Consider the following 25,967-nt stretch of genomic DNA (forward strand, 5'->3'; position numbering starts at 1 on the left):
TGGGGGAAGCAGTTTACAATCATCTACCCTTCCTCTCCCCACAACACTCTGTGTGGTAGGTGAGGTTGAGAGAGCTCTGTGACTGGCCCAAGGTCACCCAGCTGGCTGCATGTGGAAGAGTAGGGAATCAAATCTAGTTTTCCAGATTAGAGGCCACCGCTTTACACCACACTGGCTCCACTTTACTCAACTACCTGTGTATATGCTACTAGTGTGAATCAGTATCTCTGAATTTACAGACGTGGAGTCAGAAAAAAATCCCAATTACAAAGCTTGGTTGATGCACAATTCAGTTGCACAATTACAATACCCATTATTATAAAAATAACATACTTCATACATCACAAACTTACCGAATGTATTGGAAAATACAAAATACATTAAAAAAACTTACCAACAATGATTTGGCTATTACATTTTCCACTACTTTTAAATCATGTTTCATAAGCCTATGCTTCATGTTTGAGCCTTCCATTTCTTCATCCGCGAAAAAACGAAAGAGCAGAGGTTCATCTTTAAATTCACTTTTTTCCAGGACTGTTCAATATACAAATAAAATATGAAATGTTTGTCTCATAAGACATATGCCTTTTATTTCCAATATATTGTAGAATTCTATTCTTCTTGAATTCCATCGATGTGCTTTATTCCTTGGTTTGGAATATTAATGGATACTTTCAATGCTGCCACAAACTGAGACATTGCACCTTTAAGAGCTCTTCATCTTACATTGCATTTTGAGTTATAGAAGAATCTCATCCTCCTTCCCACCGCAGTTAGGATTGCCCAACCTCCAGGTGGAGTCTTGGGATCCCCCATTTTTACAACTAACACATATGACCAAAATCAGTTTCCCTGGAGAAAATGGTTGCTATAGTGGGGAAATTATATGGTAATATGCTATGCTGAGGTCCTCCCCCAACCCCATTTTCTCAATGCTCCTCTCCCAAAATGTCCAGGTATTTCCCAACCCAGGGCTGGTACCTCTCACCTCACAAAGCCTGTTTGTGAGGTGTTCACTCACAAAGCCTGTTTAAAGAGTTCACTCACAAAGCCTGTTTAAAAGGGCTGCACCAGGTATCCCAAGGTGACTGAGCCATCATGGAGAAGTCACCTTTAAATGGGCTATACAAGCAAGCCCAAAAAAGCTGAACAGGCAAGGAAAAGTTTCTCCCACCAGATTAGCTGTCTTGGAGTGCATGGCACAAACACTTTAAACACGCTGTGTGAGCAGCCCTGAGACAGCTGGGCTGGTATGATGAGTCTCCATGCCAGCTCAGCTGCCTTGGGGTGCCTGGCACTGAACTAAACAGCTGGGCCAGCAGAAAGCAAGGGGTAAAGTGCCCTTCTGGGGAAGCATCACTCTCATCTTTTTGCTCTCCAAATCAACTAGATAGGAAGAGGTTAACTGACTTCCAGGGAGCATTTCCCCCATCCTTTCTCCTGGCCATAGAAGGGGGTGAAGTTCCCCCTGAGAGGCACTTCACCCCTTCCTTTTTGTTGGCTGGGGAAAGACACGACCAGCAGAAAGGTGGTCACATAAATACTAGCTAGTTCCCATATTTAACCCTCTGGTTTTGCTCCCCCCACACACACACTTTGAAGCCACGGGAAGTGAAACTGGAGGATTTAAATGACTCTGAGCCTTTTAAACCTATCAGCTAACTGAAGCTGTTTAGGTTAAATTACTCAGAACCATTTAAACCCCTGTTTTCTGCTCCCCTTGCTTTTTTAGGAAACAAAAAGCAGGGTTTTTAAACTTTAAATGGCCCGCAACTTATAAGAACCATTCGGTTGAGGAACCAGCATATCTGTTCGATTCTGTTCATGGTTCAGTTTACAGTTCAGTCATAAACCAAGAAATACAAAAATTTTCAGTTTTGCACACCTAAGTCAGTTTCCCTAGGTAGAGCTACCAGGGGGAGGAAAGGAACACAGGCTTAAGATAAGGCAGATAAAGATAAGTTGGCAGATGGGTGGGAATGAGAAGGACACAGGAAAGGAGGAAGGAGTATGGGAGCTCTCTGGAAAGGGATGGAAAAAATATTAGGGGAGGAGGAAATTAGATGCCCTTCACAAGTATTTCCCAGCCACCCAGCTGTAAATATCTAAAACAATAGTCACCACATGGAGCACTATACCTATGAAACAATCAAGTCTATGCATCATCCTTGACTATTACTGTGGTACTGTGGCACAAACTCACCTCTTAAATTAAGATGTTAATATTCTACACATTTCCTTTTTAAATACCTGGCATCTAATTTAAGAATTCTAAATTAAAGTCCAAACCATCCTTCATTGTACAGTGCAATATGTAATTGCAGTCCAGAACTAGTGCTTTTGTTCTTCACATATGCACACCAGTAGTTGGAGAGGGGCTGAAATGCCACTTAAATAGTAGATCTAAATGAATTCAGTATAAGCTGTTGGGTAGAAATTGCTTACCATGGTGCATAAAACCATTGTCACAAAGTGCTGTTCCAAAGATCATTGCTTCTTCTCTTGTTCTGCAGTCCCCCTATAAACAGCACAAATTTAAATAGACTGCAATTTAAAATTAAAAAGTGATTATGTAACTTTTTGCAGCATATGTAGAAACTGGATTGTACATATGTCTCTGCTGTTTTTGAAGCCTAATATCCAGAACTACTGCACTGATGCCAGAATCTGATTGCAATGAAGTTAACAACTTATTAGTGAATCAGTAAAAGATATTTCTGTACCTAATCATGACCTCCTATTTTAAAAATCATATACCGTTGCTGTCCAGTTGTTCAAATACTCTTCAGTATCATTAATTAACTTACTGAAACATAACTAAGCCCATGAATGATTTTCCTCAGAATGACTTGCCTATAGGTTAATAGGTCTAGAAGAATTATTGCCTGTAATTTAGTCACTGCATGATGGCAGCTTAGGGCTACAAGAGCTGTGGGAAACTTTGTTAGGCCAGACACTGACTGTATGTCTTACACTGTTTACCTCAGTCTCCACTAAAACTATGGGCTATTGTGAAAACTGAAGTGGGAAAATATGTTCTATGTCTAAGACATGTTTTTCTTTCAATGATGCATTCCTGAAAATGCCTTTCTCTCATAGTTTACTACCTCAGTTAATTCTCAATGCTATTAAATTTTTACTGTTTAGGAGGCATTCTAACAAAAAGGGGGGAAATGTAGCTTTTAGAAAATATCTCTTTAGCTGAAATCAAAGTAAATTAAAACACATCCATAGAAGTGTTTAGGAAGAATGGTAAGGTCACAAAATATCCACTGCTGAGATATAACATGGAAAAAGCCCTACATTTATCATAGCAGTAAGTATGTTCCTTTTCTATGGTGTAAACTGCACGGAGCTTTTATTCCAATCCCAGGTCGATTCAGTCCCTGCCCTCTACACAGAATGCGATTTCCGTTTGGATTTGGGGCGATTTAAATTTTCCTTCTGCGGCAAGAAGGATTGATACGGAGTGACCCTACCTTTATTGTGCGATATCTTAGAGCAGTGGTCCCCAACCTTTCAGAGGCTGGGGACCGGCAGGGCATCGGGCCGCGCCCCCGCGGACCGCGCCCGTGCGGGCCACGCCCACGGATCGGGCCGCGCCCGCGGGCCGCGCCCACGCCGCGCCCGCGGATCGGGCCGCACCCGAGCCGTGCCCGCGAGCCGCGCCCGGGCCGCGCCCACGGATCGGGCCGCGCCCGCGGATCGGGCCGCACCCGCGGATCGGGCCGAGCGGGCGTGGCCCGCACAGGCGCGGCCCGGCCCTGATTCCCTCTCCCCGCCTCCCGCAGTAAGAAGCTTCCCGGGCCGCAAGCTTGCGGCCTGGGAAGTTTTTTACTGCGGGGGCGGGGCGGGGAGAGGGAGCTGCGGCCCGGTGCCATGGCCTTTGCGGCCCGGCACCGGGCCGCAGCCCGCAGGTTGGGGACCACTGTCTTAGAGTACTTTTATCCCTCAATATTTAAAGGCTGTTCTGAATCTGGTCTCTCCTCCGTGGTAGAGGACCCATGATTAGCCACAGGTGGTCATGTGACAAACTTGCCTTAAAGGAGAAGCCCCTAATTTCTCTCAACTTCTGTCCATCTTTGATTTTCTTTCTGCCTTCTTCGATCCCCCCCCCCCTCAAGAAAAGAAAGGATTTTTTCCTTCCTCCTCTGACCTCTTTGGTCCTCTCCCCCCTTCAAGAAAACAAAGAAAGAGTCTCTATTTGCCTCCCCCGCCCTCTTCTGAACTACCCTTTCCTGTTTCAATGGGGGGGGGGAGAGGAAGTCTCGAGTTCAAATTGATCTGAATTCAACAGGATTGACAATGGAATAAACAAAGTAAGTGCAGACTCTGCCTATGTTAGTACATTTATTATCAAAAAACAGTCCTACCTGAGCAATTAGCCAGTCTATCAATTTATTTGCCATCACTACAGATTTGTAGGTCCTTAGATGATAATCTTTATCTCTATTTAGGAAAAAAGGCAAACATATTTTGCTCTCAAATAGACATATTTAACATTTGCTGAAAGCTCCATTTAATATGTAGTTAATCTGAACAAATCATTACGTTCTCCAGAACTATTAAATGCATTTCTGCTTTTATTAGTTTCTGTAAAGAAATTTTTATTACTAATATTAAGTGTATGCCCATCATACAAGAGGAGGCAGCAGTACTTTCCACTCCTTTTCTCATGCCCTCCTACCAACGCACCCTCACAACTGCCAAGGAGTGGCTGAGTTGCTAGCAGTCCCTCTCCTTCTACCCGCACTCTGTCAGTCAAAAATGTTTACTTCAATTCAGAAAATGTGCCTGTGTGTGGAGGATTTAACTGACCCTTCATTTTCAAGGGACCCTATGTCTACAGAAGAATGCCTCCTTTCTGGCCCTATTTTCTGGGTCTTTGAATTACCATGAGTGCCAAGTTCAGTATTAGATATAGAAGAAGAGGGTATCTACAATACTCATGGAGATGAATTCCATCTTTTTGTTCCTTCACTCATTGGGGCAACTTCCTTGTTTCACTCTCTTACAGAGCTGCAACCTGCCTGGCCAATGCAGATCCAGCTTTGACTCTTCCCTTATTTCCCTATACATTCAAAGCATTCCTTGCAACTCAGGAGTGGATCCCATCTCTGCAGCATTGCTGGCCAGCCCATTTAGCTGCAGCATTGCTGCCACTGCTTCCAGCTGCCTTGGGTGATATGTGGTAGTAGATGGGAAGGAAGTCTGTTGTGGAATCCTCTACCTGACTATCTACTTAAGTGTTGGGGAGCAACTCCTGGTCTTCCTCCTTCATCTGCATCACTGTCTCCTTGGTGCCTCCCACTCCCATGTATTTATTTGAATGATAATCTTATTCACACTAGCATATCACACTTTCAGAATGAAGGCAAGAGTTGGAAGGGTTGAAGCCATTATGAAACAAGTAAAACAAAATTGGTATGTATTGATAAAATATGCCATATAGGACAACATTCAGATTTAAATTGTAAATAAGGTGGGAGGTATTTTTTGTGTGTGTTTATATATGAAACAGAATACTTTTCCTAGTGTGTTTGTGTATAAATCCTGTCTTGTTTGAACTTTCTATAATTCTTTTGTAACAACTCCAGTCCACCCTTCATTAACATGTGGGTAACGATTAAAACCCAATTTTCCAAAAAAAGAACCTCTGAAAGCCAGACTCACCTTATCACTGGAGTAAACAGACTGTGCAGACGACAGTACAATCTTACACCCTGTTAGAAATACAGGTAAACTTAATACTAAACATACTCAAGTAAAATCAGTATATATACTGACAAAGAAATCCAAAATACTTAAAATATTACTTTTAATATCTTTAAATATTTTCTTGAACATCTCCTATGACCTGCCTCAAGGCAACTGATAAGAAGAGCCCCTGAGACTTCCCTTTGGGGCAGTTTGCTGCTGGAGGGGACCGGGAGCCAGGAAGGACCTGGCAGATGGGAGCGTTGACTCCCACCCCCCAACTTACAAGAAAAGCAATAAAACCATAAACTAACTCTAAAATAATCTAATTTAAAATAAATCTTGAAACAATACAGGGAGACATAAAAGCAAAGCACCACACATACCAACTGACCAGTTGACTAGTATACAGGCTTTTCTTATATACTATAACAAGATTTTTCAACTTTCCTGTTGCATGATGCTGCATTTTAGTGAATCAGACCATTGATTTTTCTGCTCTGTTCTGAACAAAGGTGGCTCTCCAGTGTTAACAAGTACAGGTAATTCAGATCACCTTCAACTTCATCTATTCAAATGAATTTAATCCGGGACATAAATCAGATGGTCTACCACTGTGCCACAGCTCATCTTTCTTTGGGACATGCTCATTCTGAGGTTGCATATGGTATTACAGTTTCACACTAGCAAACTGAATAATTCATGTATTCAGGATTTTTAATACAACAGTTACTGTACATGTGTTTTGTTTTCACTCATGCTCACAGAAACTGAAGCTTGATGTATTGAGTGGTCGGAGGAGTAACCAATAATACTCAACATGCGATCTAAGACGATTGCATTACCAGCTGTCATTAGATACGAATGTATATGCACTGCTGAGCAACTCATTTCCAGAGTATATTTTGGTCATCTCCCTGAAGCCTGCATACGGTTTGGGGCTTCTTACAGCATTACTAAGTAAGTGAGGCCCAATAGATATTAACATGTCATTGGTACCAATCAAAAGACTGGGTCCATCTTGTGGGCCCTCTGGAACTGTGCGAACTCCAACGGGGTGCAGGTATGTTTGGGGAGCTCATTCCACAAGGTAAAGGCCAGGATAGAAATATCTTAGTCCTGGCTGAAGCAAGATGTACCTCTTTGGGGCCAGGGACAACCACCTGCTTGGTACTGGCAGAGCAAAGCAATCTTCAGGGCATATAGATAGAAAAATGGTCTCACACATACATAGGACCCGGACCATGGGTGGCTTAATGGTTAAATACCAGAACCTTAAACTAGATCCAGAATCCACTGCAGGTGTCAAAGCACAGGTCAAATGTGCATACTCCAGAGTGTGCCCATAAAGACCTTGGCTGCTGCATTCTGGACCAGTTGCAATTTCCAGGGCAAGAATAAGGGTAGGCCCATGTAAAGCAAGTTACAGAAGTGCAGTCTAGAGGTGACCATTGCATGGATGACTGTGGCTAGGTGTTCCAGGGCCAGGTAGGGCACTAGTAGTTTAGCTGGCAAAGGTGGGAAAATGCCAGCCAAACTACTCTTGAGGCCCGTGTTTCCAAAGATAAGGAAGCATCAAAGATCACACCCAAGTTTCTGGCTGAGGTAACAACCAACAATTGAGCCTCATCCAGATGGGGTAGGCACACTTCCTCGCGTAATCCATTCCCATTTACAGAAGCTGCCAATAAACACTAGAGTATTTGACCATGGCTGAATAACTGACACAAGGGAGCTTTGACACTCAAAAATTTATACCCTGAAAATCTTTTTGATTTCTGCTACTGCACACTAATACAGCCACCCTCTGAAACTGAACAAAGTCGTAACCTGGTTTTAATCAGAATTTCCAAATCTGGAAAATTAATACTAAAATAGCAAAATACTTATACCTTGGAAATTACGTCCTGCATTTCACTTCTTGGGTAGTATGTGCCATCATCATAACGAAATCTGTACAATGTGTGTTCAGGTTTAAACTGATGTTTATCAGTAACTAAAAGAAGGCAAACATAAAATTGAAAAATTCTAGCATTAGCCACTTATACTATACAACAAGGAATGTAGACATCAGCCATTCTAACATATGTGTGTTCTTTGAATTTTTCATTTTGGCAGCCTACTAATTTTATATCTTCGTGCATTCACTGTAAAAGAGATTTCCTCCACCAGGCATTTGTTTGAGGCTGACAACCCAAAAACATCCACTGGTCCCCCCCCCCCCGACACCTCCTTCCATGACTGAACAATCCAAACTAAATGTCTGGTCAATGTTACTGTTCCTATTAAAATATTGTTCTGGTTGACATGTTACGTTATGAGTGTTACATTTGTTATATTTGTTACAATATTCCATGTAATTACCCTGTGATGTTCCATGTAAACTACTCAGAGCTGTATGGAAGGGCAGTATAAAAATCTAAATAAATTAATTAAATAAATAATTTTTTTTCTGCCAATATCCCATAATCTCTTCCCAATCACAATCCATCAGTATTTGTATTAAATTGAAATTATTTGTCCCAATATACAATCAAATTTGTCTTTTTGTATGCTATTCATTTACTGAATTCCTATCCTTTTGGATCACTTCCACCTTACTTGAATTTTATTTTGGTAGCACTTGCGAATTTGCCAATCCTTGGTATTTAACCAAATTTTCACATAATTTATGAATTTCATTTTACACCCGATTTATATTCCCAAGACAGCAAACAATAAAAATAAAACAAAAATAAATATAAAAAACAATTAGCTTTGTTACTAATAATTATTTTGGGAATGCATATTTTATGTTCCATCAAAAGCAGACAAGGAAAAACAACAAACTGTCACAATACCTCTCAGTATTATTTGGTTGAGCCTCATGAATATAGTGTCATGCTAGCTATTAAAATAATTCCTGGAGTGCCTTTGGACTATAGGTGTAATTTTAGTACTGACTACCTGGGTACAACATCCCCTAAGTTCTGCCATGTACTTTGAGAGTATAGTATTTGGATGGGAGATGACCAAGGAAATCAAAAGAGGCAGGCAATGACAAACTATTTTAGAACATCTCTTGCCTTGAAATCCCTACAGCGTACCTAAGTCAGCTGCAACTTGACAGGGAGAAAAAAACTTTTAGCAAAACATTTACTATAAAACAATTGTTTTAATTGACTACAGAATTATTGAGTAGAATACAGGAAACATGTGTTAATTATATCCTTCCCTGTTTTCTGTAAACCGCCCTGAGCCCTCGGGGAGGGCAGTATATAAATATAATAATAAAATAAAATAAAATAGAAGGAAGTGCTAGCAACATGAAAAATAATTGCATGCAGCATTGGGATATGTTTAAGTGGGTGGGCTGCAAGGAAGCAAGAATTGCATGCTACCCATCCTTTGTCTATTGCCTTTCCAGAACTTTAGATTATTTATTCATCTCCTATCAACATAAATTAACTGGATTTATGATATGAAGCATTCTATTGTATTCATATGAAGTGGCATTTATTAATTTGTATTTCTTATGAGTAGGGCAAAGTATCAAAAAAGACAGTTGTGTCTACTAATAAGTTGCTAGGATTTATCCATGACACCATACTTGCCATTCAGTTCTAAGCAGAACTATATTAAAGCCGATAGATTTTAAAGGGTGTAATTCTGCACTATTATTATTTATTATTATTATATTTATACACCGCCCACTCCGAAGGCTCAGGGCGGTTTACAGGAAACAAGAAGATACATGTAACATCATTTATGGTTGCATGTATAATCATATATATATATTGCTCTTTTCATTTATAGCCTGCTCCCTAACAAAACTGTGCTGAATTGGCTTAGAATCACAAAACATAAAACACATATATTGCAAAAAACAAACCATTAAGCTAAGCAGCAGCATAGCAGCAGCATTCATTTAAAAGAAACAACAGCATGTAGCTTTTTCAAATCCTCATGCAAATCCTCCCAACAACTTTTAGTAGACATTCTATACCATTGGCATAAAAAAGAACTATATAGCATCTCAGAAATTAATCCCCATACAATTAAGCAGCAGTGCCCTGCATAGGAATACATCCAACATGCAACCCTCCAAGCCTGCCCAGATGAACACTAGTATTGAGAACATCTGATTTTACTGAATTGCCAGGACTTATAGGATTCAAGATGCTTTCAAAAGGACTTGCCCTGGCTTGTTTAAACAGGCCTAGGGCCACTCCATCCCATAATGATGGAATCAATCTCTCCCGTCAAGTTGTAATCAGGAAGGCAAAGTCTAGCAGAAGAACGCCACTGGTCCAAGGGTCTTATCCATGGCTACACTCTTCAAAAACAAAATAATTGAAGAAAATGTGTTAAGATGAGAAGTCAAACACTTCATATGACACACTTAGAGATAATAAGGAATCTTAAATAAGTATATATGAAATGTTGTATTAAATCAGTTACCATGGTGGATAATGCCATTCTCTAGCAAAGCCTGACCAAGATGAACACCTTCTTCAGGTCTGTGAATCTCTCCAATTTCCAGCAACCAGGATACAAATTCACTAATTACAAAAAGAAGTTTAAAAGAATATTATCTTAAAACTTCTAAAAAGAAGTGGAACAATGTACACATGGAACAGCCTTATACTAAATCAGATCAGATTATTAGTTCACTGGGGTACTATTGTCCAGACATACTGACAGTGGCTCTCCAAAGTCTGAGGATTGAATCTTGGACCTTCTCCATGTCAAGCAGGTGTTCTACCACTGAGCCATTCCCCAAGAATGGAAGAATTGTGGCAACAGCTGTAGCAGCAGAGCTGTGGTTGCAACAGGACAGAGTCAGTTTTTAATATACTATATAACAATGCATGCCACACATCCAAAAATCTAGGTTTTTTTATTTCTTTCAGGTGTACATCACAAAAGCCTAGCACTCTGAATTTGTATATGGCCACATAGTTCTTGAGTAGTGTCAATAGAGGCTGTTTCCAATCAATTGTTGTAAAACCATCTCCCTCCTTTTTATTTAAGATGAACATTTATCTTGTACACAGGCACCTGGTGTGAATAAATTCATAAAACTATGTTCATTTACAGAGATGTTTAACTATTCATTACTCTTTTCTCCCTCTTTAAAGTTAAATAGGGTTAAATATAGTCCCTTTCATATATTTATGTATTTAATATAAATATGATCCCTTTAAAGTTTCTGAAATTAAATATAATTGAATCAATGTACAGAACATTTTGATTTTATTATTGCACATGAGGATCCAGAAAAGTAATAAGCCTGTTTTAATGAGTTATGAACAAATTCCAGTTTATTTGTTATGATAACTTTGCACTCCTCTGCTCCTTCATGGAGATATTGAAGCCTTTTTTTTTAACCTGCTGTGAAGTTCAAGTTCAGTTGCTTCAACTAACTAAAGCTTGTTTCATGCTTAATTTTAAATCCTACTTTAGAGTATTTAGTAGTGGGCAAGAAACTAATTCTTGTCAATAAATACATTTTCACCAAAATTAAGGAAACAAAACTAACAAATGTCAAATAGAAGCCAAAAGATTTAAATCCTAGCAGCAATTGAAATAATTTAATATAGCAGATAAGATGTTTGAGTATAAAGGTATCATAATGTTTGGCGTAAACCACCCTGAGCCTTCAGGGATGGCGGTATATGAATATAATAAATGAATAATAACAGCTGAAATAAGAATGGCACATACCTCCCTAGGAAACACTTGGGGAAGGTAGTTAATTTTCTTTTTCTGTCTTTGATCAGGTTCCCTTGCCTGCACATCATTTTGTAAAGTTTCTCTCCTTGTTCAGAAATCATTGCCCATGTATCTTGTTCCATGCCTAATTTTAAACCTGCCAAACAAAATGAAAACATAATTTTAAAAGAATTTCCAGAAACTTGTACCTATTACATTATTGATAAACTGATGATAGACATCTTGGACGTATTAAATAATACATGTCTTCGGTCCAGAGTTCCTGTGGGATAGCCACAGTCACATGAACACATAGAAATTAAATTTCACTGACTTCCAATTTGTTTCCAGGCTCAGTTCTAGAAGGTTATTTTTAATCCATAATAGTCTTAATCTGAAATGTGGTTAGAATCCCACAAGAGGACCTTTTGAAGTCTGCAAACCGTGGAAATCCCATAAAAGGTAAAACCTTGACAGGTCTTACAGAACAAATGAAGATTCACTTTCTCTAGAAGCCCTTTGAGCTAAATTGAGGTTGCAGTCCCTGATGCACGCATGTTATAAAACACATTGATTTTATTGGGCAAATCGTTTTGGAGAACTGCCTGGAAGGAAAGGCATACTAAATAAACAAACATTATCCATGTATTCTTAAACATTTTCTTGGTGTATGGCTTATGGCCTGAGCACTGTGCTGAGGATAGTACTTCCTTGCAGGATCCTAGACAATACAAAATGCAGCCTCAGACATTCCAGGACGTGCCAGTAGTGACCTGGGTCCAAGTACCTCCCAGCCTATTTAAACTAATTCATAGGAAGACAGCCTGGATCAGTTAGTCCACTATGAACTAGCTTTGTGCTCCAGTGACAAGGGTCATGCACCACTTTGAAGTAACCTGACACCCTAAGTGCAGGACAATCAGTCATTTCCCCATCATGGTACCCACAAGAAAACATAATCCAAATAGTTCATCAGTAGCTGTAGCTGACTATTATATTTTGAAAAAAAATGCGTACCCCATCTTTAGTATTTATGGGGAAGTCTGTAGTACTTTATATATATAGAGAGAGAGCGTTTCCACACTGGGAAGTTTGCTGCTCCAGCTCACATGGAGGAGCACAAATCCAGGGAAGACAAGGTGCACTGGGCCAAATGCTTTCCCATGCAGGAGCAGGAAGAGGCAGGGCAACCTGCCCCATCTGAAACTCCAGTCTGCAGCCCAGCACGAAGCCTCCCATGTGGAGTTGTTTGCTCTTTATAGTGTGAGAAGGGATGGGCATGAACCAATTCACAAGCTATAATTTGTCAAGAATTCAGCCCACTTAGTAGCATCTGAATTGATGCTCAGGGAAGGAGTCTTCCTCAAACATTTCCTGGACTTTTGTTTGGTTTGACTGCTTGGATCATTTAAACCTGATTGCTGAGCACAGTGGCTCTACCTGTCAGCTATGCGGTTTAAATGGCTCACAACCATTTAACCCCTCCATTTTGCTGCTCGCCCCACTTCCAAGCAGGGGGAAGTGAAAGGGACCATGGACAGCAGACCGGTGTAACTGTATATCACTTAAGGTTCCTATGAACAGGTTAACTCCTAAATAAAATCTGGAAACCTTCAGTGGTAGTCACAAGACACTCTGGAACTCATGCCTGCTTTTACAGACCAGTAAAAACTATCCATTATGATATCATTCCCTTCAAGGTAAACAAACATTGGTGATGATTTGCTAGTTATTTTATACTTCCTTTATCTTAAGACTCATACTGCCCATAAACAAAAAAGAGAGATCCTTATCTGCAGAAATAGAAAAAAGATTGCCCAAGTTAAGGCATTTTCAGTTAAGTAATCTAGGCTGACTACTTACAAATAACAACATAGACATTTAAAATCAAAATTGCCAGTCAGAATGAAGGAAAAAGAAAAATGGGGATGAAATGAAACTGTTTCCTCTTGAACACAACAATCAACTATTAAAATTACTAGAGAAACAAACATGCAGGTAATGTCTAAAATGTAACATATACCACCCCTTCTCTTTCAATCTACAAATAATGAAAAACAGCTGTTTGCTATCCTGGGTCACATAAACACACTTGGCTAGGAAACATAAAATAGAATATGATAATCCTGATATTTTAGACATACAAAGGAGAACATATCTATCATATCTGCATACTGCCAAATATATAGTGACAACATAGCTCATTGTATATTGATGCTTTTCAAACATCATCATTCAATAGGATTTTAGCCCACAGTGATTTGAAAAGTCTGAATGGACTGATTTGCATCCTATGTGTTGAGTTACCAAGGGAACCAGAAATACAGCTGTAGAATCAAGTTAGTTAATAATGACAGGATCAGAAGTACAAATAAAAGGAAACATGCACAAATGCTAGTTTCTATTTTTCCTATGCCACAGTAGCTTCTATCTACAAATCCAAAACAATTATATTTTTCTGGAAGACTCAACTGAAGATAGACAACTAAGAAAAATATTGCTTTCCTCCATGTGACCAAGCTAGATTAGTCAGCAGTAGGTTTGTTAGCAGATTTTTAAACTTAAAGGCAGCCATGGGCAATGAAGCAAATCAGAGCAGGCCTATGGCACTGGCAGAGATGTTTTATTCCTTTCCCCCAGCACTGTTTATCTCAATTTAAACCACTACCCAAATAACTAGGGAATAAATTAAATAGAATAGAAACTTTAAACCTGTACCACAATCCAATTAGGTGCTTAAAAATGGAAGATCCAGTCACAGATTTTCTACCACCTTATCGTAGTCCACCCTAAAGTACACCCTAAAGTACACACAGTTAGTGACTACAAAGTTAAACCAAACCATAGAAATGGGTAACAGAAAAGAGTGCTTTTCTGTTAAACATTAAAGTTAAATATCCTCTTGTTTAGATTTCTCTATACTCAAGAGATTATTTCCATGAATGTCCTCCAAAGCTTTTCAGAGGTCTCAAGTAGTTGCTAGAAGAACAGAGAGGCAGGGAAATCTAGCTCTGTAGTACCCTATACCCAAATTTGCAGAATACCGCCCACTAGGTTCTTTTGCATGAAATGTATGGTCCTCACATAGCCCAGGTGGGGGAATCTATTCCCTCACACAAAACAACTATGATTGGGATATCCAAATATCTATCCTGATACAAACTGCAAACATCCCACTGATAGTAAAATGTAATTGTTCCTCCAGGTAGCCATCCAGGTAGCACTTCTTTTACTTCTATGACTAGTGTGATGTATAGCCGACCACCAACTGATTATTGTTCATTGATATATTTAGTGAGTACTGGCACATTTTAGCAACTCACAGAAACATCAAAAGTATTTTGGCATTTCCCCTGCATTTTAGAGTTTTCTTCATTTTTATAGCAAGTCATACCCTTGGCCATATAGCACTACTACATTGTATCTTGAATCCTTATTTCCATTATTTCTTTACTTGAATGAACAGAGAGGGGGAAACATATTTGTTGGACAGAGATTAAAAAAAAGAAAATCTAACATCAGCCCTTTCTGTAAAGATTCTAGAGCTGCAGCTTAGACAAGCAGAACAAGGAGTAGGAAAGTATGAATGAAGGCAATAGAGCAAGGAGGTTTTGAAAGGCTACTTTAGTTTCTACATATCTTCTATTGCTGGGAACAATGGCAAAAAAAGTACACAGTCAATTCCAAGTGTAACACAATCTACTCAGGAAAAAAAATACAGTGTAAAGTTTATGTACTCACCTTTTCTTCTCTCTCTTTCTTTCAGAATAGCTTCCAGCCATTCTTGCTTTTCTTCAGCTGTTTTTGCCATACAAACAAACCATTTGTTCTTTGCAGTATTGTGTATCTTCCAACCATTTATAACAATATGGCCACTGCTGTGGTAGTCAGCTGGAAAATGAATAGTAGAAAGGTCACTTCAGACAATAAAAAGTGATTACCAACACCACACAAAAGATCCAACTAGATGTACCCCAGGGACCCATGATCAGAACCAACCATAATGTTTAAAAGACAATCATAAACTGACCTATCAGGGCTATGGCACTCGTGGCTGCTGTTAAATCTTTACATACATCCCTACCCACTTCCATTCTGCATGCTTCCGCTTTAGCAGTCAATGTAGTGCTGCTGAGGATACTCGATACTTGAGATGCTGTGGCAAACATATCACAGCATCTCAAGTAGGGAGTATCACCAACAGCTATATTGACTCTGCAGCTTCAAAGGAACAATATTTTTGTGTATATTGTATGGCTGAAGAAGTATTATTGAAATGTGTTATTTGGAATTCACATAGCATATGTGTATTAGAGTTTGTGTAGTTCTCTCGAATCCATTTGCAATATGACTTTAAATTTCTCTATCTGTAAAAGGACTACAAATTTTGATCATGCTTTTCATTGTGCATAAATAGGTCTGTTACATTTCTATATATTTCACTTTTAATGTTGGTTGTTTGATGTTCATTATTTCATATATTTATTTTCTGTCTTTTTTTTGGGGGGGGGTTATAATATTCACAGTGTGGCCCTTGGGGCACAGAGCTTTACTTGAACATCACTTTATGACATCTTACCAAAATAATAAAACAGACCTAGAAAGATGCTATATATCAAGGAAAAAAGTATTAAGTATTTTTTAGTTGGTTAAGATGCATGTACCTGTACCATCATCTACATTTTCCACCTCCATTACTTCTGTGTTTATTCTGCCCCGGAAAAGATATCGATGTCCATCTGTGGATGCTTTGCTGTTCTTTAATCGTCTGTGGAGGGGTGAAGAGCCATAATTGCAATGGGTTAGATCCAAGGGCTCTTAAATTTAGTCAAGTGCCTTGCTACAGTAGAGAAATGCACCTTACTTCACAGAAGGAATCCACTGGATAGTACCGAAAGTGAAAAAATGAACACCTGTTTTCAGCATGACTCAAAACATACTTAGCAATTAATTGTATCCTCAAAGTTCTTAATTTTATTCTGTATCCTATGACAAAGTAATTCATCAGTTCTTTATAGCTGAAATTACAGGGTAAAGGAACTATCCTTAAAACAATTTTTTTTCCTAATTCTCTGATGTTGTTTCTATGGACAAGATAGAGCTCCATATTTCAGAAATGAAATACATGGACTTGAATTAAACCAGTTTCCTCAGAGTATCAGGAATAACTTAACAATAAAACCCACGTTTTATGATGTCAACTTTCAAAGCATCAGTTAATATCTTACCTATGTTTTCTTTTACAATAGACTAAAAGATTGTCAAAAAGAAAAAACACCCGTTCCTGAATATTTCCTGCAGAGATTTTCAACAAGACTCCATACATTAGCATTTCCGTGCATGTGTCTGTGATATTAGAACCCTATACAAACAGGAAAAGCAAAAGATTGATGTTTGCAAATCTAAAAATTAACCTTTATAAAGCTTAGTATACAAATTAATTTTCAATTTCAGTCAAAAAAAGTTATTGTTATTATTTACTGTATCAGGGAATGTCATGTTCAAATGTTCAATAAACAACTTTTTTTTACTAATTCTTTGATTGAGGTCATATTTGTCTTTTAGAATAAGTTAACATTATTAGAGGTGCCACAGCCCAAATGCTTTTATATGAGTCCATAACTAATGGCAGACTTCTTCATTTCCAAACTACATTGACAAACATTCCTGCTGTACTCACCAGAACTGTGCCAATCAATGAATTCATAAACAGTAACAACCTCTAAAACCACTGAGTTCAATAGAAGTATCTAACTCTGTTAAGGATTGGACTATAATTCCATACCAACAGGTCCAATATAGTACTTCAAAACAGCCAACAAGACAATGTTAAGTTACATTAGCAATTAACATCCCATGATATCAATGGGTTAGATAGCATGCATAATTTCCACTTTTCCTACAACTATTGAGCAAGCAGAAATGCAGTACGAAAACTGTGATAGCTGCTTGCACAATGTCAGACTTATAGAAAATATCTCTTATATTTCCTCTTGTGCAAGATCGTGCTTCTGGGTCCCAGGATTTGGGAGCAAAGCAGTAGGTGTTGCACGATATCTGACATGAATACAACTGCACTGTCAATTTATGTTTCCACTTGCATATTGTCGGATACATGTCGTTAACATACTTTTCTCAAAAAGAGTTAATGAGCATATGCATGACATCTCCATTCAGGCCTTGCCAACAATAGCACTCTGCATTACCTGTTCAAACTCTTATAGCATAATGCTACAATTTAAATTACTGAAATAAGGATGTATGACATCCATCTATTTTCACTGTTCATTTAATTTATTAAAGGAAATCTACACAGCACATGGGCCTTTCAACAAAACAATACAACAAAAGTTGAAACATGTGAAAAAGGAACATTCAGCACATTAGGAAAAATAAATATTGAATATATATAATTTAAAATATTGAATTAAAATTAAAATACCTACAGAATCACTGCATAACTAGGCACCAAATAAATGTCTAACCCAATTCAAGTGTAGAAAATGTGTGATTATATACCACAGACATTAAAGAAGATAATCCTGGACAATATCTCTGGAATAATTCCAAAGTATCAGAACTGCACTGAAAATTTTTAAGACACACTACATTTTATTGGAAAAATTATTTTTGACCAGAACTCTTCATAGGCATTATCACCTGGCAGATTTTAGATTAAACACTTCATTGTATACTAGTTAACGTTACAGTGTTGGTACACATGTCTGGATACCATCCATGCATGTGTTAGAATATTTTTAAAAATCCTTTCTTGACATTGTTTCTCCTTTCAAATTGTTCTTCTGCAAGCACTACAAGGAAATATTTTAACCGTGGTTCTGTAAAGCCTTTCTCAGAGGAATGTTCTTAGGGAGAAAATTAGATGCATCTTTCTGGATTTAAGCCAAAGTCATTTGTAAATATCAAAACTTGGGCTGCAATACTAAATATAGCCTTGCTGAAATCGCTGAGATTTGCTTCATGATGAACAGCTTTTGAATCACAGTGCTACCTAAATTTTCAGATCTGAAGATCTAAGCAATTTGTACAAATCAAAATTTTGCTGAATAAAGAACTATATTATGCTTTAGTATGGACTTCTAACATTATTCATTGACTAGTAATTAAGCCCGCTGTAATAACAATACAGTGGGTGCTAGGCAAGGGAGCCCCTGCCAGCCGTGCTGTGCGATGCTGCCGGGGGCTCCCGCGGCGGCGGCCTGATGCGGCAAGAGGCGCTTTGCGCTTCCGCCGCGTCAGGCCGCCGGCAAGGGATCAACTGCGAGCCGCGCATTGCTTCCTTGTCGGCAGGGCGGGAATCAGCGAGGCCAATCGGCAGGCGCAAAGCGCCTGCCAATTGGCCCCGCCGATGGGCTATCCGGAGGAAGGGGCCAATCGGCACCATTCCTCATCCCGGACAGAGCCCGCCCTAACTCCTCCCCCCCAAGCCCTTACGGCTTTATTTAGTCCACGGCGCCCGCAGCGGCTGCGGCGCCGCAGGCGGTGTTAGGATTAGTTTATTGGAATCATTTGTTTAAAAAGTACTCTAAAGAACAGATTCAAACCATGTAGAAACCATTGTAGGTGGAACACGATTGGAGTGATATAGCTGGCTCCTGCAACCCCTCTAGTTAATACCTTGGCAACAGCATTTTGTACCAATTGTACCCTCCAGAGAGTCTTCAAGGGTACCACAATGGCAAGATCTTTTCTGACAAGAAACACCACAGTTGGCTCACCAGCTGAAGCTGCTGAAAGGCACCTCTGGCTATTGTGCCAGCTATACATCCAAGAGGAACCCTGGATCCAGGTGCACCCCAAGCTATGAACCTGCTCCTTTAAGCGGAGTGTAACTGCATCTGGAACAGGGAATAGCCCATTTTTAGGGCTGGACCTCCCCCAACAGGTGAGGGCTAGGTCAGGCTAACCCTGTGCATAATCAGAGGAGCCGGGCCTACAGTGTGCCTGCAGGGATTCCTCTTGTTCCTACCAGCTCCACTGCTCCGTGAAGCTGACAGAGGCATCTCCACACACCCCACTGCATGATGGTGGGAGAGCAGCATGTGTCTCACTGCCATTGTGCAGTGGGGCTGTATGCCCCTGATTGTGCAGTGGGGCTCTATGCCCCACCATTGTTGCCACCACTGCGAAGCACTCCCAATTCTTCCGGCCTCGTGTTGAATGTGTGGGGCCATTGCACCGGAGGATCCGGCGTGCGCAAGGGGAGCTCCTCCCCCATGCATACACAGTGGATAGCAGGACTTTTTGCCCCACCACAACGCCATGCATAATAGATCAGGGAGGCTTTAACTGTCTCACAGGCCCAGTCCCCTGTGAACCACCCTAACAGATTTAAGAAGCCAGGAGGAGCAAGGGTTGTACAAAAAGGGGGTAGGCCTCAAACTTCCAAGTATCCAGTTCACATTCTCAGACTGGACAAGCTGAAAGGTAGCCCACGTAAATGCAAAAATCAGCACTCTGGGACAAGCCAATCCTGTTATTGCTAATGCAGAACCCAAGTCACAACAGATCCAAGAAATTTTATCCACAAAATGCTTAGCAAAATGATCAAAGTGAGAATGTGATCAAAGCAGCTAGCAAGAATCAAATTCAATAAAATCAGTGAAATAAAATCAAATTACACTTTGTTGTTGTTATGTGCGAAGTCGTGTCCGACCCATCGCGACCCCATGGACAATAATCCTCCAGGCCTTCCTGTCCTCTACCATTCCCTGGAGTCCTTTTAAGTTTGCACCTACTGCTTCAGTGACTCCATCCATCCACCTCATTCTCTGTCGTCCCCTTCTTCTTTTGCCCTCGATCACTCCCAGCATTAGGCTCTTCTCCAGGGAGTCCTTCCTTCTCATGAGGTGGCCAAAGTATTTGAGTTTCATCTTCAGGATCTGGCCTTCTAAAGAGCAGTCAGGGCTGATCTCCTCTAGGACTGACCGGTTTGTTCGCCTTGCAGTCCAAGGGACTCGCAAGAGTCTTCTCCAGCACCAGAGTTCAAAAGCCTCAATTCTTTGACGCTCGGCCTTCCTTATGGTTCAACTTTCGCAGCCATACATTGCAACTGGGAATACCATAGCTTTGACTAAACGCACTTTTGTTGGTAGGGTGATGTCTCTGCTTTTTAGGATGCTGTCTAGATTTGCCATAGCTTTCCTCCCTAGGAGCAAGCGTCTTTTAATTTCTTTGCTGCAGTCCCCATCTGCAGTGATCTTGGAGCCGAGGAAAATAAAATCTGTCACTATCTCCATTTCTTCCCCATCTATTTGCCAGGAATTGAGAGGGCCGGCTGCCATGATCTTTGTTTTCTTGATGTTGAGTTTCAAGCCAACTTTTGCACTCTCCTCCTTCACCCGCATCAACAGGCTCTTTAGTTCCTCTTCACTTTCTGCCATTAGAGTGGTATCATCTGCATATCTGAGGTTGTTGATATTTCTCCCTGCAATCTTGATCCCAATTTGTGACTCCTCTAATCCCGCCTTTCTCATGATGTGCTCCGCATACAAGTTAAATAGGCAAGGCGACAGTATACAGCCTTGCCGAACTCCTTTCTCAATTTTGAACCAATCCGTGATTCCATGTTCAGTTCTCACTGTTGCTTCTTGACCTGCATATAAATTTCTCAAGAGACAAATAAGATGCTCTGGTATTCCCATCTCTTTAAGAACTTGCCACAATTTGTTGTGCTCCACACAATCAAAGGCTTTAGCATAGTCAATGAAGCAGAAGTAGATGTTCTTCTGGAACTCCCTAGCTTTTTCCATGATCCAGCGTATGTTGGCAATTTGATCTCTAGTTCCTCTACCTCTTCGAAATCCTGCCTGTACTTCTGGAAGTTCTCGGTCCACATATTGCTGGAGCCTAGCTTGTAGGATTTTGAGCATAACTTTGCTAGCATTAGAAATTAGTGCAATGGTGCGGTAGTTTGAACATTCTTTGGCATTATTACACTAGAACCACAACAAAACAAAGGATCAAAATTGAATGTAAAAGTAAGGAACAAAACAGCTCAACCAAATGCCTAACAAAAACAGACACTAAAGATATTTAAAAAATGTGAGTGTTATTATGTATTATGTATTATGTATTATGTAATGTATGTATTTAGTAGAATTTTTTTCTTTGTTTTTGTTCTGATATTTCTACTGTTGGGTGTGTTATGTTATTCTTTTTTTGCCTCTGTATTTTTAAAATAAATAAATACAAATAATATAATAATAATGTGCCAATTAACATGAAAGTAAATTAGAAACCAAAATTTTAAACATGACAAATACTTTAAAAATATTATACAGGGAAACGGAAAGAAAAGGGGAAGGGATATTCATTTTATCAACTAGAGAATAGGCAATATACAAGGTGTCTTGAGTAGACAAATCAGTTCCCAGTTGGGGAGGGCAGGTAAGTGCCAAGAGTCATCAGTACAGCAATGAGTTTGAGGCAGCAGTCCCTGGAAACCTCTCCTGCCTCATACAATTTGCAATTTTCATCAACTGTTATCTGGATATGGACAGAACAAGCTCACAGAATATTACTACCACCAGCAAGAGACAGAATGAAGAAATCAAATTCTTAAATTTCAATGTTACATAATGTGCTAATGAATATAAGAAACGTACAATAGACAGACTTCTAAGTGCCTTCTACCTCAGATACAATGACAAATTTTGTGACATTACCTCCCATCCTTCAATGTGTGACTGCCATTCTTCTAAAACCTCTAATTTTTCCATCTGCCTTTTTGCCTCATTTATATTGGAACACACAGATTTCATTGCTTGGAGAGCTTCCATTAAGGCAGAGTAGTCAGTATGTTTTTTGGGAGTGCGTTTTAACAACTCCTGTAAAAAAATGAAATTAATGTTATTTTCTCAACAGGAAACTGTGACACACTTGATGAGATGTCTCTTTCTCTGTCTTCTCTTCCCCCAGTAACTCCATGTGAGCCACCCAAATGTGAATGTTGATGGCCAGGAACCTTCATGGACAAAAGACCACTGGGGTCTACAATGACCATAGGAAATCATACCCTCAGTCTTCTGCTAGTGGATCTTGCAAGAAGGGGGAGGGGCATTTCCTTGCACCCTCCTCCCATGTCACGTGTTATTTTACACACATTTACACAATGTCACAAAGAGCTGCTGAAGGAAGTAAAAGCAGACAATAGCATACTCTAGCAGCAGTTCTATGCAGAGTTACCTGAAAATACACTCCACTGAATCAAAATAAGCATGCATAAGGTTAGACCATCACGCTGACTGGAAAGATCAGTGAATGACCGAAGCATGAAAAACATGGTGCACAAACTCATGGCCTGCAAGGAGCAGACATACATGTGACATTCTTGAAATTCTACAAATCTTCATCTTGACCCAATCAAATAGAGTCTGATGATGTAAAGAATTCAATGGAAGTGCTACTACCAAGAGAGGGGCAGGACAGCCCTGTCTCATAAACTCACTGACAGGTTAAACAGATGCATATCTCAGTGTAACAGCACTAAGCCACTGGATGGCATCACTGACCTGCCATAATTCCCTGTCCAATGGCATCATGAATGCCAGCCGTACAATCACAGTCTAAAACATCAGAAGTCACATCAGTCACATCCTCAACAATGGCCATGCCAAGAGAAGTCCTGTGGCGTGTTATGTGCCATCAAATATTTTCCTACAGCCTTCAACTCTTCCTACCATTATTGTCTTTCCAATTGTCTCATCCTGTCATGACAAGGCCAAAGCAGATTAGCCACAGTTTAGTTATTTTAACTTCTAGGGTAAATTCAGGCATGAGTTGATCTGGAACCCAATTATCTGTTGTTGTTGGGGGTTTTTTTAAGTCCATGGTATCTGGAGAACTGTCCTCCAACATCTTAAAAACTAAAAATATTTATTTCAACATGAGCTTTCTTAATTCTCATTGTGATTTTCACTTCATATATCTATCTGAAGAAGTGAGCTGTGATTCCCAGAAGCTCATACTAAAATAAATTTTAGTCTTTAAGGTGCCACTGGAATCTTGTTTTATTTTGCTATGCCATACTAGGATACCTCTTTGCAGTAATGCAATAAATATACCAAAGAGTCAGCACTTGCAGCACTTGCATTGAACAGGAAGCTATTGGAGGAAGTCTGGCCTCACTGATGCTAGTAATCTGCACAAGGCATTCATTCGCCTTCTATTAAGCATTGTCTTTCTGTGCTATGCAGTGATACACTAGCACAAGGTGCTATTGAGTCATAACCAAACAACTTAGGGTGACAGCAGCAAGGGGCTTTCAAGGCAAGTGAGAAGCACTGCCATTATTTACCTCCACAGAGGCTTTATTGGTGGTCTCCCATCCAAGTGCCAGCTTTCTTTAGCTTCTGAGTGCTTTCTTCAGCAATCTAACTGCGAGATTGGGCTATACTATGCCATTCCTACAGAGCCTCTTGTGGTGCAGAGTGATAAGGCAGCAGACATGTAGTCTGAAAGCTCTGCCTATGAGCCGGCTCAAGGTTGACTCAGCCTTCCATCCTTCCGAGGTTGGTAAAATGAGTACCCAGCTTGCTGGGGGGTAAACGGTAACGACTGGGGAAGGCACTGACAAACCACCCCGTATTGAGTCTGCCATGAAAACGTTAGAGGGCGTCACCCCAAGGGTCACACATGACTCGGTGCTTGCACAGGGGATACCTTTACCTCTACCTTTATGCCATTCCATATCCTGTAGGACAACTGGTACATCTAGCTTTACTTACCAGTTCATGGAGACTCAAAACGTTCCTATGTATCAACCTTATTCTAGGTATAATACTATTTTTTTAAAAAAATGCATACCTTCAAAAGAAGTGGATACTTGCATATTCTCTGGATTGGTGATACTATGTATCCTTCTAATGGGACATCTGTATTCTTGCGTCCTCCTAGCAGCATGCAGTTCTACAAATGGGGTAAATAAATTAAAAATCATCTTGAATTTATCATTCTCCAGACATGCTATGTGAGCTCATGAAAAACTGACCTAAGTGTGCTCATGAATCATGCTTTGCTAACTAGGTTTTCAGAGGGCGCCAGGAGTGCCTTTTGCCAACTTCATTTTATTAGTTGACTGAAGCTATGTGGCCCAGTCATAGCAGCCCACATTATGGTAACCTCCCAAGGGACTGCTATAATCAGTTTTAAATAGAGCAGCCAATGAAAATGGTTTGGCAATTTTATCAGGTGCAAAATTTGCACCTATAAACAGAGGCATGCCTCTAAATACAAGAGTATATTTATAATAGCATCCATTATTCACCCATGTTCAATTTAAGATGTTAGTTATTACTTTTAAAGTCCTAAGTGTCCATAGGCCTGCACAATTTTGGCAGCACCTTTTCCCTTTTACACATACACACTCATTAGGTTTAGCAGGGAGAAACTCTGTGTCCGATTTTGTCTTGATTTTATTTACATCCTTTGTATATATTGCATCTCTTTTATGGTTTTAAACCATGTTTAATTAAACCCTGGTTGGATAGCATACTGGTGGTTGGTTGGTTAACAAAATTTTAAATACCATTTCACGTTACGTGCACACAGACATCCTGTCAGACATCCTGGCTTCATCCTGGCTTTTTTCCCAGCACCACCCATCTTGCAATGCAATATCCCCACCAGGGCTCCAGAGAAACAACAAAGGCAGATGAACCAGCTTCTTCAAGGCAAATGAAGATATGAATGACTGAGGATAAAAACTATGATTTCAAATCCACAATGGTTAAAGTAAACCATTATTTTGCTTTATGTTTGAATTCAGCAGGTAGATATTTTACATTTCAGAGGACATGACTGGGAACCTCCTTGTCCTTACCAGTTTCCCCAGTACACAGATAACATTTCTAAGAGAATATAATATTTAAAATGAAAAATATCGATTTGCTATTATGTTACAGTTACGCTTGTCAGCATTCAGCAAGATGCTAGAGACATTTGTACTGTACTCAAGGAAATGAACAGCATTGAGCAATATCTGTATTATTCCTCGTTATCTGTCATTAAGTACATTATGCTGTACATTCAAGTTAGGCAGGCTTATACTTTTGTTTCGTAAATTGTCAGGAGATAGCACTGATTGTGTGATGCAGTCAGATTCTCTGAACACACTACTTTGATGTTCATCTGATCCATAGTCATGATTGTTACTCAGAAAATAAGTGGTATCAACAAATACACCAGCCTATAGTTTTGAGTGCAAAATATAAAACAATACCAGCTTACCAACAGAAAAGTCCGCACTGTTCTTATTTTGTTGAGTTCAAGCAGAAGTTTCTGTGCCTTCTCATGGTTACTACAGTATTCATCATAGATACGAAATCTGTCTTTCTGAGGCAAAACAGATTTTGTATTAGACATTTTGTTCTAATAATTTTTGAAGCCTATTAGAAACTGAAAATAAATAACATAGCATAAACCACTAAAGAGATGAATTATTGAAATATATGAGCTCAGTTTCTACCTTTTAGAAATAGCCAAATAGTTTGGCCCCTAAAGTTGTTCAAGAACCTCCTAGCACACTGGTTTCCCTAACAAATCTCTTTTTA

General features: G+C 39.7%; 1 protein-coding gene across 7 annotated transcripts in view; it reads right to left on the reverse strand.

Annotated features, from left to right (window-relative positions):
- PREX2 (phosphatidylinositol-3,4,5-trisphosphate dependent Rac exchange factor 2) overlaps window positions 1–25,967 on the reverse strand; it is a 125,333-nt gene that overhangs the window by 65,433 nt on the left and 33,933 nt on the right. For 6 of the 7 annotated variants that reach the window (XM_077352209.1, XM_077352211.1, XM_077352208.1 and 3 more), the window contains exons 4-16: window positions 25,645–25,749; window positions 24,223–24,324; window positions 22,083–22,244; window positions 16,623–16,756; window positions 16,059–16,162; window positions 15,136–15,285; window positions 11,407–11,551; window positions 10,141–10,241; window positions 7,593–7,696; window positions 5,677–5,726; window positions 4,377–4,452; window positions 2,449–2,521; window positions 395–537 (exon numbers count right to left, since the gene is read on the reverse strand). In XM_077352209.1, coding sequence (XP_077208324.1) covers window positions 395–537; window positions 2,449–2,521; window positions 4,377–4,452; window positions 5,677–5,726; window positions 7,593–7,696; window positions 10,141–10,241; window positions 11,407–11,551; window positions 15,136–15,285; window positions 16,059–16,162; window positions 16,623–16,756; window positions 22,083–22,244; window positions 24,223–24,324; window positions 25,645–25,749 — 1,449 coding nt within the window. The remainder of the gene's footprint in view (window positions 1–394; window positions 538–2,448; window positions 2,522–4,376; window positions 4,453–5,676; window positions 5,727–7,592; window positions 7,697–10,140; window positions 10,242–11,406; window positions 11,552–15,135; window positions 15,286–16,058; window positions 16,163–16,622; window positions 16,757–22,082; window positions 22,245–24,222; window positions 24,325–25,644; window positions 25,750–25,967) is intronic. The other variant, XM_077352214.1, reaches the window with a different exon arrangement.

The sequence above is a fragment of the Paroedura picta genome, chromosome 9 (genome assembly GCF_049243985.1).
Source record: "Paroedura picta isolate Pp20150507F chromosome 9, Ppicta_v3.0, whole genome shotgun sequence".
NCBI lineage: Eukaryota > Metazoa > Chordata > Lepidosauria > Squamata > Gekkonidae > Paroedura > Paroedura picta.